The sequence below is a fragment of the Lissotriton vulgaris genome, chromosome 1_1 (genome assembly GCF_964263255.1).
Source record: "Lissotriton vulgaris chromosome 1_1, aLisVul1.2, whole genome shotgun sequence".
Classification (NCBI taxonomy): domain Eukaryota; kingdom Metazoa; phylum Chordata; class Amphibia; order Caudata; family Salamandridae; genus Lissotriton; species Lissotriton vulgaris.
The window spans coordinates 983,038,858-983,054,373 of NC_141685.1; the positions used below are offsets into that span (position 1 = coordinate 983,038,858).

A 15,516-nucleotide genomic window follows, 5' to 3' on the forward strand; every position below is an offset into this window, starting at 1 on the left:
AGTCATGCTGAATAGCAGCCGAACTGGAGCACACCATAGCTATAACACATTGCCACAGCCATTAAGCATATAGCTTTCGCATAGACGCGACCTGTTGGCTTGGCCAATGCTTGTTAAGCTTTTTTGTTGTTTACAATACCTTTTGCAGTAAGCGAAACCTGAAATTGAACACGTGGAGCGTAAATGTAAAGAAAAAGAAGTAGTACGACAGGGGAAGTGGCTTATAAATGTAGACGCATCAGGGAAATTAACTACGAAATTCGGTCAATAAGAAAACCTTTTAGCCAGCAAATTCATAATCATCAGGAAAAGCAGAACAAAGCGCGTAGATAGGATGCGGGCGTGTATACAGCACAGATTCACCCGGATGACACTGACACCCGCATACGACTAGATCCTACTGACACTTTTCCTATTATCCCACATAAGAGATTAGTGATCACAAAGAAAATAAATACGCATGCCCAAGTGGGGTGTCGGGGTGCGCGTGCGTTGAAAAGTAGTATTGTGGTGAACTTCATGTAATTTAAAATAAAAAGAAGTGCATCCCCATCCTTTGTATGCTAAAACCAGCGTGCGCACATGTAAGTGTTTCTAAACGGAGCATGCGCAGATGCTAGCGTAGCAACTGAGCATTGCACATAGATCAGTGTCCCTTATCCAAGGTTGAGCAATCACTCAGCTGCCTAATCGGAGTCTGAACTGGGGAAAAACGGAGCTACCAGGTACTTTAAAGATAATTCAGTGAGGACAATGTGTGTGCCGAGTCTCTGTACCCTCTGCGCGCGTCATACGGGGAGATTTGTTGTGTAGGTGCAGGACTCAGGGATGTTCACTGAGAGGCAGCTTTCTGTTTTTGGGAATGAAGATGTATCAAACAATAATCATGACAGCTTTATACGGCGGAATATTAGCGCTCTAAAGAGCGGCTGTTAATATTACCTAATTTACTAGTAGGTTGTTTTGCCTAGTCACTGAGATTGAGATGCGTGTGGGGACAGGAGCTGTTTTTAATGATAGAAGTAGTGCTTCATATAGCCTTTTTTGTTTGTATTGTATTGTAATTGCATTTACATACGTCTTACTACCACTGACGAGGCATTGAAGCGCTTTTTCGGCGAGTAGCCTGCTACTCCGGGACCCATAGAGGATTTGTGTTGAATTAGTATAGTGAAACATGCAAGTACATTGTAAGTGGTGGATAGATTAGTCAGTTATTTGGATTTGGAATGATAGCAGAAAGATAGAGGAGGAAAAAGGTTTGTATTTATGTAGCGCTTGTGGGGTGTTGACGCATGCTTTTCAGGAGGCCCATAAAGGATTAGTGGTGAATTAATATGGTGAAATATGAAGTAATTTCAGTTGTGAATATTAGTCAGTTATTTGGAGTGAGAAGGATAGCGGAGGGATAAAAGGGGAAGAAAGGTTTGCATTCATATAGCACTTGTTACCCCTAATGGGTGTTGAAGCTTTTTTCCGGCGAGTAGCACACCACTCCGGAACCCATAAAGGATTAGTGTTGAAAATTAGTATAGTAAAATATGAAGTAATTTGAGTAGTGGATATGTTAGTCAGTTATTTGGGTAGAGTAAGTAAGTAAATCGTTTATTGTGATGATTATTTAAAATCTTACAATATTACACATCTCAGACAACGACTAAAAACTGTGTTCTCGAATAAAAACACTAAAAATGTCATTTTGTAAGTAATTAAATATCTACAATAGGCATTACATCTAATTTGCTTTTGACTATCATTTAAAACTTCACAAAGATAGCGTTTAAAATAATGTCGTTCGAATTCATGCAATTGATCAAGGCCTGTCTACATGTCCTTATGCCACGTACTTTGAAGGGAAACTTTAGTAACGATTTCCGCTCCTGTAAAAACGTAGGGCAGATACAGAGAAGATGAAGCATATCTTCCTCACCGTTGTTACACAGTCTGCATTTATTTTGGGTTGTCGGTCTCTCCCACGGGGGAAGGTGACATAGGCCTGGCATGGTTCCAAATCTGGCTTTGAGGAGGACCTGTTTTTTTTTTTCTGTCCATGGTGTTATTTGGGTAGAGAAGGGTAGGTGGCGGGATAGAAGAGGGAAAGAGGTTTGTATTTATATAGCGCTTACTACCCCTGATGGGGATTTGAAGCGCAAGTAGCACGCTACTCTGGAACCCATCAGGATTAGTGTAGAATTAGTATGGTGAAACATGAAAGTAATTTTAGTGGTGGATATGTTAGTCAGTTATTTGGATTGAGAAGGGTTGGGGAGGGATAGAAAAGATGGAAGAGTTTAGAAAGGTTTGTTTTAGGGGATCAGTATAGTAAAAGCGGTGTCAGATGATGCAAGGAGGGGTAGAGTAGGAGAGAGTTTAGAAAGGGTTATTTTGGGGATCATAGAAGTGGTATGGGGTTTGGGATAAATGAGAGAGTGGATGTGGAGGATATATTGATATATGTATAGAGTGAGAGATAGGGTAGTGCATTGGAAAGAGTAGTATAAAGAAGATTGAGATGAGTCAGAAGTTTGGGCTAGAAGATATATTGAGCGAAGTATAGGCTGAGAAATAGGGTAGTGCATTGGAAGTACTAAATTAGAAGAAAGTGATAAATATATAGATCCATAAGTACATTGAAAGTATATAGATGCATAAAGGAGGTAAGTATAATGGGCAGCATTTCTGGCCCTGGTCAGTCTCTAACAGGCTCAAACAGGCTACTTCCCTTGTCTTTTCTGCCCTTAACAGGCTCAAACAGGCAACTGCCTTTGTCCTCTCTGCCCTTAACCAGCTCAAACAGGCAACTGCCCTTGTCCTCTCTGCCCTTAACAGGCTCAAACAGGCAACTGACCTTGTCCTCTCTGCCCTTAACAGGCTCAAACAGGCAACTGCCCTTGTCCTCTCTGCCCTTAGCCTCAACGCCGGGCTGGGACGCCCTAACACCTGGCCTTTTATAGCCCTAGTAATCAGGTGACACCTTAAGCTAATGGGAACCCTAGCACTATCCAACCACAACACTAGCCCTAAAATCTAGAACCAATAGGAGACCAGGACCTTACAGCCAATCTTAGCCCTAGTCCAAGCACCCAATCAGTTCAATAATCCTGATCTCTACTTCCAATAGAGGCCCTAGCACTACCAGTAGTCCCAACCGAAGTCCAAGCAACCAATGGCACAGGAAGCCCTAGTTACTACTTCCAATAGAAAGCCTAACACCACTCTTAGTCCCACAACTAGTCCAGCAACCAATCACACCAGAAGCCCTAATTGCTACTTCCAATTAAAGGTCTAACCCTAGCCTTAGTCCCATCCTACTCCCAACAACCAATAACATAGGAAGCCCTAGTCCCTACTTCCAAAAGAAATCCTAACCTTAGCCCTACTCCCAACCCTACATTGATTGAATCACATACCCAGAAAGCAATTGGAACCCTCAAATACCCAACCAATGAGGACACCAACCCTAATCTAATCGAAATACCAGATACAACCACTAATCGGTGTTCACATGTACCGACCACTAGCAGACCATATAAGGTCCCAGCAACCTCAGACAAGGTTTGCTGGCCAGGGAGTTGAAAGCTGCTTCTCCTGTCAGAATGTCCTAGGAGCAGACAGGCTTAATCCACACTTTGGACTTCTGCAGGTAAAGGCCACACTAACTTGAAATCTAATAATACTGTTTGAATAAAACGTTACTCCCTCTCCCCGCCAAAAAACGAAGTGCACAGTCCCTAGTAAACACAGTTTATACAGCTCACAGAAGCACCCTATGATGTAGAATATCCCTGTTGCTGGGGGGAGGGGGCAGGGGGGCTGGTTTCACTGGTTTGTGAACACAAAATGGTGGCTGGGGGTGCACTGATTTAACAAACAGGTCTTAGCACAGAGCAAAGGAGACATTTGGAGGGAAAACTGAATTGTCACCAGGAATGAGAGGGATAAACTACAGAGTTTGGATTGCAAATCCCACAATTCAACACGTTAAATGGAAGCAATCATAGGTAGGAAAAAACACAAGTTTAAAACACAAAACCGGTGATAAAATATGCAATAACAGGCAGGTTAAAACTACAATTTTAAACTGTAACAACCACAGGCAAAGACAGTAATCCCAGAATGGGAAAACAGTTTTTTAAACAACTTTTGTTTTGGGGAAGAGACAGCACTAGTCTGCCTCATTACCACTTCCTGGACTTTGCTCACTGCAATCTGGGGCACAGGTAGGCTGAAACTCACACGGAGGAGAATGATTTGGGGTGCACCCAGCAAAGCCTTAAGGGGCCTGGGCAGGTGTGAGGGGAGGGTTCAGAGTTGCCTGGCTGAATAGCCAATCCCCAGTCCTGGGTCTGCTAGCCTGTGGGTGGGGGCTGGGGAGCTGCTTCTCCTGTTCAGAATCTTCTAGGAGAAAGACGGGCTAAATCCACACTTTGGACTTCTGCAGGTAAAGGCCTCACTAACTTGAAATATAACAATACTGTTTGAATAAAACTTTACTCCCTCTCCTGGCCAAAAAAGTGAAGTGCACAGTCCCTAGTAAACCGTTTAAATAGCTCACAGACGCACCCTCGGATGTAAAATATCCCTGTTGCTGGGGGGGGCGGGGGGGAGGCAGGGGGGCTGGTTTCACTGGCTTGTAAACACAAAATGGTGGCTGGGTGTGCTCTGTTTTAGCATACAGGTCAAAGCACAGAGCAGAGGAGACATTTGGAGTGAAAACTGAATTGTCACCAGGAATGAGAGGGATAAACTACAGAGTTTGGACTGCAAATCCCACAAGTCAACATGTTAAATGGAAGCAATCATGGGCAGGAAAAAAGACAAGTTTAAAACACAAAACAGGTGATAAAATATGCAATCAAAGGCAGGGTAAAACTACAATTTAAAATTGATAGTAATCACAAAAAGGGAAAATCGTTTTTTTAACAATTTTTGTTTTGGGGAAGAGACAGCACTAGTCTACCTCCTTACCACTTCCTGGACTCAGCTCACTGCAATCTGGGGCACAGATAGGCTACAGCTCACAAGATGGAGGAGAATGATTTGGGGTGCACCCAGCAAAGCCTTAAGAGGCCTAGGCAGGTGTGAGGGGAGGGCTCAGAGTTGCCTGGTAGCTGAATAGCCAATCCCCAGTCCCTGGGTCTGCTGGTCTGGGGGTGGGGGTGGGGGCAGGGGAGCTGCTTCTCCTGTTCAGAATCTCCTAGGAGACAGACAGGCTCAATTCACACTTTGGACTTTTGCAGGTAAAGGCCTCACTAACTTGAAATCTAACAATACTGTTTGAATAAAACTTTACTCCTTCTCCTGACCAGAAAATGAAGTACACAGTCCCTGGTAAACACAGTTTAAACAGCTCACAGAAGCACCCTCTGATGTAGAATATCCCTGTTGCTGGGGAGTGGGGGAAGCAGGGGGGCTGGTTTCACTGGCTTGTGAACACAAAAAGGTGGCTGGGGTGCACTGTTTTAACATACAGGGCTTAGCACAGAGCAAAGGAGACATTTTGAGGGAAAACTGAATTGTCACCAGGAATGAAAGGGATAAACTACAGAGTTTGGACTGCAAATCACACAATTCAACACGTTAAATGGAAGCAATCATGGGAAGGAAAAACCACAAGTTTAAAACACAAACAGGTGATAAAATATGCAATCACAGGAAAGTTAAAACTACAATTTTAAACAGTAAAAACTCCAGGCACTTTGCCCGCTCTAAGCACTGTAAATAACAGCTCTTGTTATGACCCATTGAATGATACGTCATTTTGTTTTGGCTATTTAATGGACTGCGTGTTAGGACAGGTGTTATTTTAAAAAATCAGCTAGCACTTCATATTAAGTGCCCCCTTTTGAATGTAGTAAATAACAGCTGCTGTTACAACCCACTTTAATAAAACATCACATTGGCATTTTCCCAAAGGAGGACTGTCACCCAGTCGTTACTTGCATCACTAACACTAACTTTTGCCCAGCAGGCTAAAAATGAAAAACAGAAAAGAGATGCCCCAGCGGAGTTCAGATCAGGTGGGTGTCATTTCCTTTCACTCACATTAGTATTTTCTATTGCATGCGTGATGTACTGATATTGCTAAACATGTTGAAAATCGTTTGTTCTTTCATCAGTGTAGGTTGTAGTATGTCACCCATTATTAAATTATATGTGTGATTTATTTTTAAGTCGGGTATGGTTGATGGACTGTGCAGTATTACCAAAAATCATGCAACCTCACAAATAGATACGTACATTCTGTTGTGTACCTGCAGTTGGAAACACACAGTCACAAACCACCATGTCCACTTGCTGCTCTGCTAGTGTGTTTTCTTTCGCCTCCCCAGCCTTTGTCCCTCCTTGACTCTGACCCTGACTCTGTCCTAGGAGTAAGCCACCAGCATCAAAGGACTCAGGCTCGCTGCCCTCAAGCTGTCCCGCTACTGGAAGTGTTTTTTCTAGAGTTTTTGTTGGACTTGGGCCATTTTGGCAGGCTCACCCCTAAACGTTTTGCCTTTAGCCTCTGGTAGTGATTTTAGGCCTCTGCGCACTTTAGCACTGTGGCCCAGTGTAAGGTGTGTGCGCACTCTGAGTGGGTGTGCTGAGAGTGGCCTGCCCGCCCATAGGAATGCATGGGGGATATGTGTGCCCGTGGTAATTCCTGATGTGTGGGGAGTGCAGGGTTGAGTTTGGTATGTGCCAACTTGTGAGATTAAATGCTGCGCGATGATGTGCACAGATTTATTGTATCTAGTGTGGAAGTGCCACTTCTAGAAGTTGGCATGTCTGGGCAGTGAATGTGAATTGACTGTCTGGCTTGTGATTGGCTGGAGCTGGCTGGTGTGCCTGGCTCCAGGAGTTAGGATGGGTCTGCCCCGGTTGTGAATGGAGAGATCTGCATGTTGATAGGAGGGAGGAGTGCACCTGGGACCTGAATAGGGCTGGGCCTTCCCTCCACAATGCTGGCTCCACTCCCTGTGGTGTGTCCGATGTCCCTGACCCACCCTGTGAATAGGCAGAGGGGCTGAGCAAAACAAAGTGCTCAAGAACCAGTTGCATCTGGTGCGCTCCTTGCCTGCACCTTTGGAAACAAAGGGACTCTGTTTATAAAAAGGGGCTGTGACCCCATGAAAAATGTTCTTGTTCCTATTTGAATCTACCAGGGGCGTGCTGCTGCTGGGGCTCAGGGGAAGGCTTGCCTCCCTGGGCTCTGCCCTGCCCCTGGATGCATTGAAGACTTGTTTTCCTTGGGATCCTCCTGCTTTGCCCCAGGATCCCTTCTTTACCTGTTAGGACCTTTTGCCTCCACAGCGCTGTGCTGCAATGCTTCCCAGAGGAATTCCCCCTGCCTGGGGATTCACCCCTGTTTTGCTCCTGGCGGGTGCCCACCCCGCTTATTTTTAGGTCTCGGGACCGTTAAGCTGCGAAGCAGCTTCCGGTCAGGAAAATTAATGTCCTCTAGTGGGGCTTCAGAATCCGCCTCCCTGCTCTGTCTCTCCACCATTGGCTGGCTTCCTGAAAGGAGGCCAGCCATTGGAGGAGAGAGCCGTCCCTCCAAATAAGCTCCGTTCGGGGGCGTGATTTTTTGTATTCTTTAGCCCTGTGACGTCGTCTGTCACTCAGGGCGCAAAAAACACGCCCCCGAATCTGAAAATGGCGGCGCTTTTCTTTAGGCCATTTCTCAACAACAGCCGCCCCAAGAAGTCGCAGCCTCCTCCACCTGGCAGTCTCTGTGTGCCCATTTTCCATTTGCGAGAAAGAATCGAATCGGCAGCCCCTGCACGTGCGCCGTTCCCCCCCTCCCCCCCCCTCCTGTCAGCCGTGCTTCATGCTTAAGTATGCACGCGAGTCGAGGTCAGAGAGCGGGCTTCGCGTTTCCCTGAGTTAAATGGTACCCCAGCTTTGCTGTTTTCTGCCTCAGAGAAACCCGAATTATACGGCGTCACGTCCTATACCCTCATTCATTGCCTTATCAGCTGCCGAGATTCACGCTAAGCAACTAACGTTTCAAGTGCCATGCCGCGAAGCTTCTGTGTTCATTCCGAATGAATGTCCTCTCCTCATATTAACTGCAGTGCGAGGCCACTCTTGATCCGCTAAGAAAGGGGGGAGGGAGCGGCGCCTCAAGGAAACCGTTGCATCTTATTCCATTTCTAAACACTGCTTTCTACGCATGACCGTATTTTCTCAGGTGGCCTCCACTTACCGGAGCTTTGTTCGACACAACCACGGGGCCGCCCTGCTACCCTAGCATTCACCACTGTGTGGCTAGAAATTCAGAGCTACTACCTGGCCGGTATTTGCAAAGTAACGATAATACTTTCGATTTGACGCACTTTTTCACTCAGCCATTCCAGAATAGCAAATGCTACCTACAAACCGTGCAGACATAATTGTTTTAGCGATTTCAAAATGAGGTACCGACAGTTTTCACTGGCAGGCTTCTTGCAAATAGCATTGAAATACATGTGACTTGAAGGGGTATGTATACATTTTCTGTTGAATTATCCCTGTGATTTGATTCAAATATCAACATAGGAGAATTAAGTATAAATTAGTTATGGTTTCTAGTTTATAGTCCCATCATATGAGGCTACAGTGAGTTACAACTTTCATTATTCGAATGGGTGTGCGATTGAACAATGGAGGAGGTTGCCCTTGAACCGCTAGAAAACTGCTAGCACCAGACCAAACATTGTCCTGTAGAATCAGAATGTATGTTACAAAGTAATGACAGTAGTGCACATCTTAGAATCTGGGTGCAATCTGATGCTGTGATTCTCAATTAACAGATCCAGAAGAGTGAAAACGTAAGCATCTCTAAGCAGTATATTAACCAATTCACGTAATTTGGAAGAGGATACTTACACACTGTAACCTTCACATTACAATCAGCCTGGTCACTTCTTTGTGGCTATCACTTGTTTTTATGTTTAAATGGGAATCGAGTTGCTTTAGTGCAAAAAGCCACGAGTGTGTGCCATCACCAGGGCACTTGTCAGGTGACTGACTGCCCGTGTGACCTGCGGCACAACACGGTATTTGATTAACTGGATACAAATCCATGTAAAATTCGTAAACTTAGCGATAAAAATGTTGCTTTACATTTTTCTCTTTCGATGGGTCACTCGCCAGCCTCGAACAGCTCAGCTCTAGTGTATTGAAATGTGCACAGTTGTTGTCGTGTTTTGTTACACACACCTTTGCACTTCTGACGCTGCTCGGCAGCGATCACGGCTTCCAGGGCCCGTCCCTGCACACGACGGGCTCACGGCTGAACCCGCCACCCGGGCCTCCCGCCCGAGGCCTACAAAACCCGCCTGTCCAGTCACGCGGACCCTGCAGATTTCCATAACAGAGCAGTGTCGGAGCTCATGCATCTCATCTGCAGAAGCATACGCGCCGCCCCAGGCGGACTCCCCTTTATAAGACTGGATAGGGCCACACAGCGCGGGAACTATAGTTCAGTCTTCAGTGGGAAAAGGTTCGCACTAGAAAAGCGTGTCTTTAACGACCCGAACATCCTTTTCTGCCAATATCGTGTTTATTATGATGCTACACTATTACAGCTAGTGAGGTAGCTCAGTGAGTTAATGCGCATTTCTAATGCAGCAGGTGCATCAGCCCACTGGCTTGTGCTGCTACCACTGGGCTTGAGAGATTTGCATTGTGACTCCGTGTATTGAACGCTCATTGCTGAACTATGCGGTAATCTGCAGGGCACTACCTCAGAAGCGAATCAAATAGAATCAGCCTTTCATCCTTCAGAGGTCAGTCAACTCCATTATCATAAAACAGGCAACAATTTCCCCTGTTGATTACAGCCTTCCAAATGGCAAGTGTGTCTTATGAAACTCAAATAAATACACATAGATACATACATATCTTCCAGTCATAGATGCAAAGCACCTGGACAGCACGGTGGGTGAATGCAGCTGCTCAGTAACTGTGAAGGTCCAAATCCCAGCACTTAAGTGCATGTGTCTGGAGGAGAGGTACCTGTTCTACGAGTTGATGGTGCAACAACCCTCCTCTTTTGCCTTTTCTTCGTGGGCGGGGGGTTGCCTGAGAGCACACCAGATGTAGGCCAACAAGCAGGGAGTCAGTCAGCACAGAGGCTCATTAGTGCAACAGGTTAATTATACAGTCCCCAGCTGAACCAACGGACTTCGGGAACCACACCTCCCACACAGTTCCGGTACTGGTGCACTACCTCCTAAGTGTCAGTTGTTGCTCGACACCACTGCTGAGCAGAGATGCATAAACATAAGCCACTGGGTGGTGCACCCACAAAAAATCTAATATTCCTTTTGTATGTTAGTTATTTACTTTATTGCAAGTATTAGATTTATTTACTTTATTGCAAGTATTAGATTTTCTTCAATCACAGCACAGGTTGCAGCCAACGCGTTTCGCTCAGTTAAACTGAACTTTCTCCTTTTCTCGCAGTTTTGTAAACTATAGGGAAAACTGGTGATTTTAAATAAATAAAGTTGCTTCGCCGTGCGGTCTTGGGAGGTGGGAGGGGTCTGACAGTGCAGTTGATGTTAAATTAATAAAGGTGCTTCGACGTACTGTGTTGGGAGACGGGAAAGATCTGAAAGTGCTGGTTATGGTACATCAATAAAGGCGCTTCACCATGCTTTCGGGAGCCAGGAAGGGTCTGAAAGCGCTGTGTCATTAAATAAATAAAGGCGCATTGCCGTATTGTGTTGGGAGGCGGGAGGGGTCTAAAAACGCTGGTGATATTCATTAACTAAAGGGGCTTTAATGTGCTGTGTTGGGAATGGTCTGAAATCACCAGTGATGTTAAATAAATAAAGGTGTTTTGACATGCTGAGTTTGGAGGTGGGAGGGGTATGAAAGCGCTGGTGATATTAATTAAATAAAGGCGCTTCGCCATGCTGAGTTGGGAGGGGTCCGAAAGCTCTATAATAGTATCTTCAAGAGATGCGTCAGGTGAGAAGGGCATGAAGGGTACAATGAGAATGGAAAAGGAGTAAGAAGAGGGTGAGAGACATTGGGCACCGAATCACTCACCACGTAGGCGGCTCCGCCCTCCCCGTTATGGGTCTTGGACTCTTGGACTCTGGGATGGAGAAGTGCATGTCCCCTGTTCTGCTGCTTTCCAGGCACGGCACGCACACCCTGTAATTGCACAGCATATGGCACGGGGAGAGTGTTGTGCATGCGGGTATTGTGGCTTAATAGCTACGCACCCTTAAATCCAGGATGGAGACAGCACTCACAGCATAACCAGGGGCACGACCTTCTGTTTAAAAGCAAAACGAGCATGGGTGCTAGTGTTAAAAGTGCGCGCCCGTTATGAAAACTGAAAGCCTGCATTTGAAAAGCAGGAGGCAGAAGTCAATTTACAAATTCCCCGTCCTTTGTTCCCCAAAAAACAGGTTTTAGAAGACATCTGTCGAGTTTTCTTATAATTTTGCCTGATTGAAATGGCAAGTTTCTTCACGTGCTAGTGCTTTCTTGAGGTTTCTCACAGGGTGATTTCCACAGGACTGTGGGGTCTTTACTCACGCTGACCTCAGTAGGGACTCTCTCCACACACTGTCAGCCAGGGGGCTCCCCACTAAAACACAGTGTGAGCGGCCAAAGTGAGGTCAGGACATGGCTTAATACCATGCACTAATGGTGGGTGTGCTTCAAAAGTGCACTCACTCACCCCTCACGTACACTCTGTTAGCAACACACAGTCAGCAAGGGGGCTTCAGAAGTGCACTCACTCGTTGCTTGTGTGCGTGAGCTCCTCAACCCCTCCCCCCTCGTTGCTTGTGTGTGCGTGAGCCCCTCCCCCCTTTTGTGCATGAGCTCCTCACCCCCCTCCTCGTTGCTTGTGTGCATGAGCTCCTCACCCCCTCCCCCCTCGTTGCTTGTGTGCGTAAGCTCCTCACCGCCCTCCCCCCTCGTGGCTTCTGCGTGCGTGATCTCCTCACCCCCCTCGTGGCTTCTGCGTGCGTGAGCTCCTACACCCCCCCTCGTTGCTTGTGTGTGCGTGAGCTCCTCACTCCCCCCTCGTTGCCTTTTCCTTTTGATAAGGTGGTGTAATGATAGTTAGTGCTTGTGCTGCGTTACCACCCCTGGCTGTGCTTGCTCCCCTGCCCCCTGGCTGTGCTTGCTCCCCTGCCCCCTGGCTGTGCTTGCTCCCCTGCCCCCTGGCTGTGCTTGCTCCCCTGCCCCCTGGCTGTGCTTGCTCCCCTGCCCCCTGGCTGTGCTTGCTCCCTTGCCCCCTGGCTGTGCATGCTCCCCTGCCCCCTGGCTGTGCTTGCTTCCCTGCCCCCTCGCTGTGCTTCCTCTCCTGTGTGTGTATGTGGCTCTGGGTGTGTGTGCGGGGCTCTGGGTGTGTGTGTGGGGCTCTGGGTGTGTGTGTGGGGTTCTGGGTGTGTGTGTGGGGCTCTGGGTGTGGGGCTCTGTGTGTGGGGCTCTGTGTGTGTGTGGCTGTGTGTGTGCGTCTGTGGCTCTGTGTGTGTGGCTCTGTGTGTGTGTGTGTGGCTCTGTGTGGATAGCTTTTTTGTAGGTGGCTCTATGTGTGGGTGACTCTGTCTGTGTGAGGGTAGCTCTGTGTAGGGGGCTCTATGTGAGTGGCTCTGTGTGGGTGGCTCTGTATGTGTGTGTGGGTCGCTTTGTGTGTGTGGCTCTGTGTGTGTGTGGCTCTGTGTGGATAGCTTTTTTTGTAGGTGGCTCTATGTGTGGGTGGCTCTGTCTGTGTGAGGGTAGCTCTGTGTAGGGGGCTCTATGTGAATGACTCTGTGTGAGTGGCTCTGTGTGGGTGGCTCTGTATGTGTGTGTGGGTCGCTTTGTGTTTGTGGCTCTGTGTGGGTGTAAATGCAATAGGTCATGCATTTGCGAGCGAGTAAGCTATTGGCATTGTAAATGACAATGCCATTTATTTAACGATTAAGCTATTGGCAATGTGAATGACAATGCCATTTATTTATGATAAAAAAAAAAATGTCATGAGCAATGCCAATAGCTCTACCTTTAATGATGCCGAGACCATTGCATTGTAAATGCTTGTTGTGTTTACTTGCAGGTGCCCACCCTGCCTTATGCCTGCTTATTTTTCGCCCCGTGCGCAGGTGCCCATCCTGCGCCTTCATTTTTATTTAATAATTAATAGCAGGAGCCTACTCCGCTTTATGGGGCTTTTATTTAAATTGTACGGGTGCCCGCCCCGCATTTTGTTACATATATCGCGGGTGCCTACCCCGCTTTATATTTTGAATTAGAGGGAACCTACCCCTCGCTTGTCCGCGATTAAGCATCACCGCCGCGGCCCCGTTCGGCTGACCCGGAAGACAGGCACTCCTGCCCGTGACAGGGACGGGGCCTGCCGTCGGGCCGGAAGAGCCGTGAGGGTTGCGTGGCTCCCATGAGCTGTGGGGAGCCTTGGAAGCAGAGTGCAGCCGCAATGTCCGATAGCCCCGGGTAAAGTGAGGAGAAGTCCGGGGCCTCGCGACACCTACCTCAAAGCCCCGGTCCCAGGAAAGGGACCGGGTGACATACTATGCCCGACGAGGCGGGGCTTCCGTGTGAGAGAGAGCCCCGGGTCATTCCGCCACACTCGAAGGAGGCTGATAGGCGAGTGGAGTCCAACGAGGCCCCGGTGAGTACAGGCGGATGCCTACATTGCTTGGGGGGGTTGGTGTCTGGGCACATGATTGGTGCCCGCCCCCTGGACCCATGACAGTGCTTTGGTCCCCTGAGCGGCCCGCTTGCTAGAGGGCCGCTCCAACGTTTTGCTAATCATGTTACGAGCCGGATGGCTCCAACGTGCCCACCATTTATTTAAAGTCCCTGTGTGGAAGGGCTTAGGGGTACCATTTGATTACTGCTGCAACTCTTGGGGCAAGTATTTTCCTCTATATTGGCCTCATTATTTTCAGAGCCTATGGCTCCACCTTGGGCCCATTTCTTGAAAGCACCAGCGTGCTCCCCAGTGTTTTGGGGGCCAGTTATTTCCCTAGTTGGCGCACAATCAGTTCAGGAGCCAGAGTGCTCCAAGACAGATGTTTTCCTTTAGAGCCAGATGGCTCCAACGCTTTCCACATTTGTCATAGGGGCCAGTGAGAGCCCATGCCGCAGTTTTGCTTTCACAGCTGCCCAGCAAGTAGTGGGCAGATTCACCGTTTAGGTTCTTCGATTCTTTTAGGGGACACGTTCATTAACCCAGGAGTGAGACACACTCCTTCGCCCCTACCTTGGCCTGCACAGCTGTGCAGCACTTAGTGCCAGCTGCAACGTTTAGGCCCTTCTTTTCAGACTCCCAGCTGCTCAGCAAGTGGTGGGCAGCTGCCACGTTTAGGTTTTGCCCAGTGGCGCACCCTTAACCTTCGCTGCTTAGGCAGCAGCCCTAACTATGTGGACAGAGGGCATTTGAGCCCCTTAGAGATGGCCAGTTGGCCCAGGGAACTATTAGGTTTGTAGGGCGCAAGGCCTTAATGTCATTTTTATATAGGTGCTAGGAAATGAAATGTTTGTAGAATGTTCTATTCACCTTGATTTATGCTCATAGATGTGCTTTTATGATTGCTAGGTTTGACCTACTGTCTTGTGTTTTATTTCTCTACTGTGGTCTAGGTTTGATGTATTCCCTACTACAGGTTATGTTCTTAAGTTTATTTCCTAATGCAAGCTATGTTTAGGAGATTATGGTTTATCCTATTTTAGCTTATGAGGTTGGCGCAGAATAGAGTTCTCGCCTTATGTGATACTGTGCCTGTTATGATTTATATTACAGGTTGACGCTGAGTATAGTATCTGCCAGTGATTACTGGCTGTGTTCTAAGTTCATATATATTCTTACTTTTTACTATTTCTTTACCAAGTGCTAATTCTGACAGTGGCCACGTGGCACTGTCCTGTGTAAATAATCCCTTGTAAATATTGCCTGTGCCAGTTGGCACAGTGTATATTGTGTGATTACTATCTGATGTGTTTTTATTATAATACAAAGGCTATTTTTATATAACCTTGTGTGGAGTTCCTTTTGTGGTGTGCCTAGTGTGTTTTTACTGTGTGTGTTGTGCAAATGCTTTACACATCACCACCGAGATAAGCCTAACTGCTCGTGCCAAGCTACCAAGGGGGTGAGCAGGGATTATCTTTGGCGTGTAACTCCCTTTCCCTGACTAGAGTGGTGGTCTCTGCCTGGCTTTGGCGCAAACCTTAGCCAACCAGTGATCCCCAATTTCTAACAGTTTTATATAGTGCAAACTAGACCAGAAGATATTGGGTATCAGAGCGCTTTACATGAGCACCAGTTTCGTTACAGACTGACACATTATTATTATTTTTTTTTATAAGGCACAGGGAGATTAAGTGATTTGTCCAGAATCACAAGATGTTGAGTGTGAGAAGTTGGCCTGGTATAGGCTTTCCACTAGTTCTAGTGGGCACCTTGCACTAGTCCAAACAACCTTTATTGATGATAGGTTTAAAGACAACCTTTATTGAAAGCTATCCTAGTGGTAGCTATGGAGAGCAGCCTTCAGGCTAAGTCTTGAAGGAGTG

The 15,516-nt window shown here is 47.1% G+C and overlaps 1 protein-coding gene across 4 annotated transcripts in view; it reads left to right on the plus strand.

Annotated features, from left to right (window-relative positions):
- Positions 1-606: 606 nt before the first annotated feature.
- The window catches only part of LOC147748342 (uncharacterized), a 158,068-nt gene continuing 143,158 nt past the window's right edge, over positions 607-15,516 (plus strand). For 2 of the 4 annotated variants that reach the window (XM_086960446.1, XM_086960468.1), the window contains exons 1-2: positions 607-725; positions 5,972-6,020. In XM_086960446.1, the coding sequence (XP_086816572.1) occupies positions 5,979-6,020 (42 nt within the window). In that variant the 5' untranslated portion in view covers positions 607-725; positions 5,972-5,978. Of the gene's footprint in view, positions 726-5,968; positions 6,021-15,516 lie in introns of all 4 variants that reach the window. The other 2 variants (XM_086960457.1, XM_086960477.1) reach the window with 1 other exon arrangement.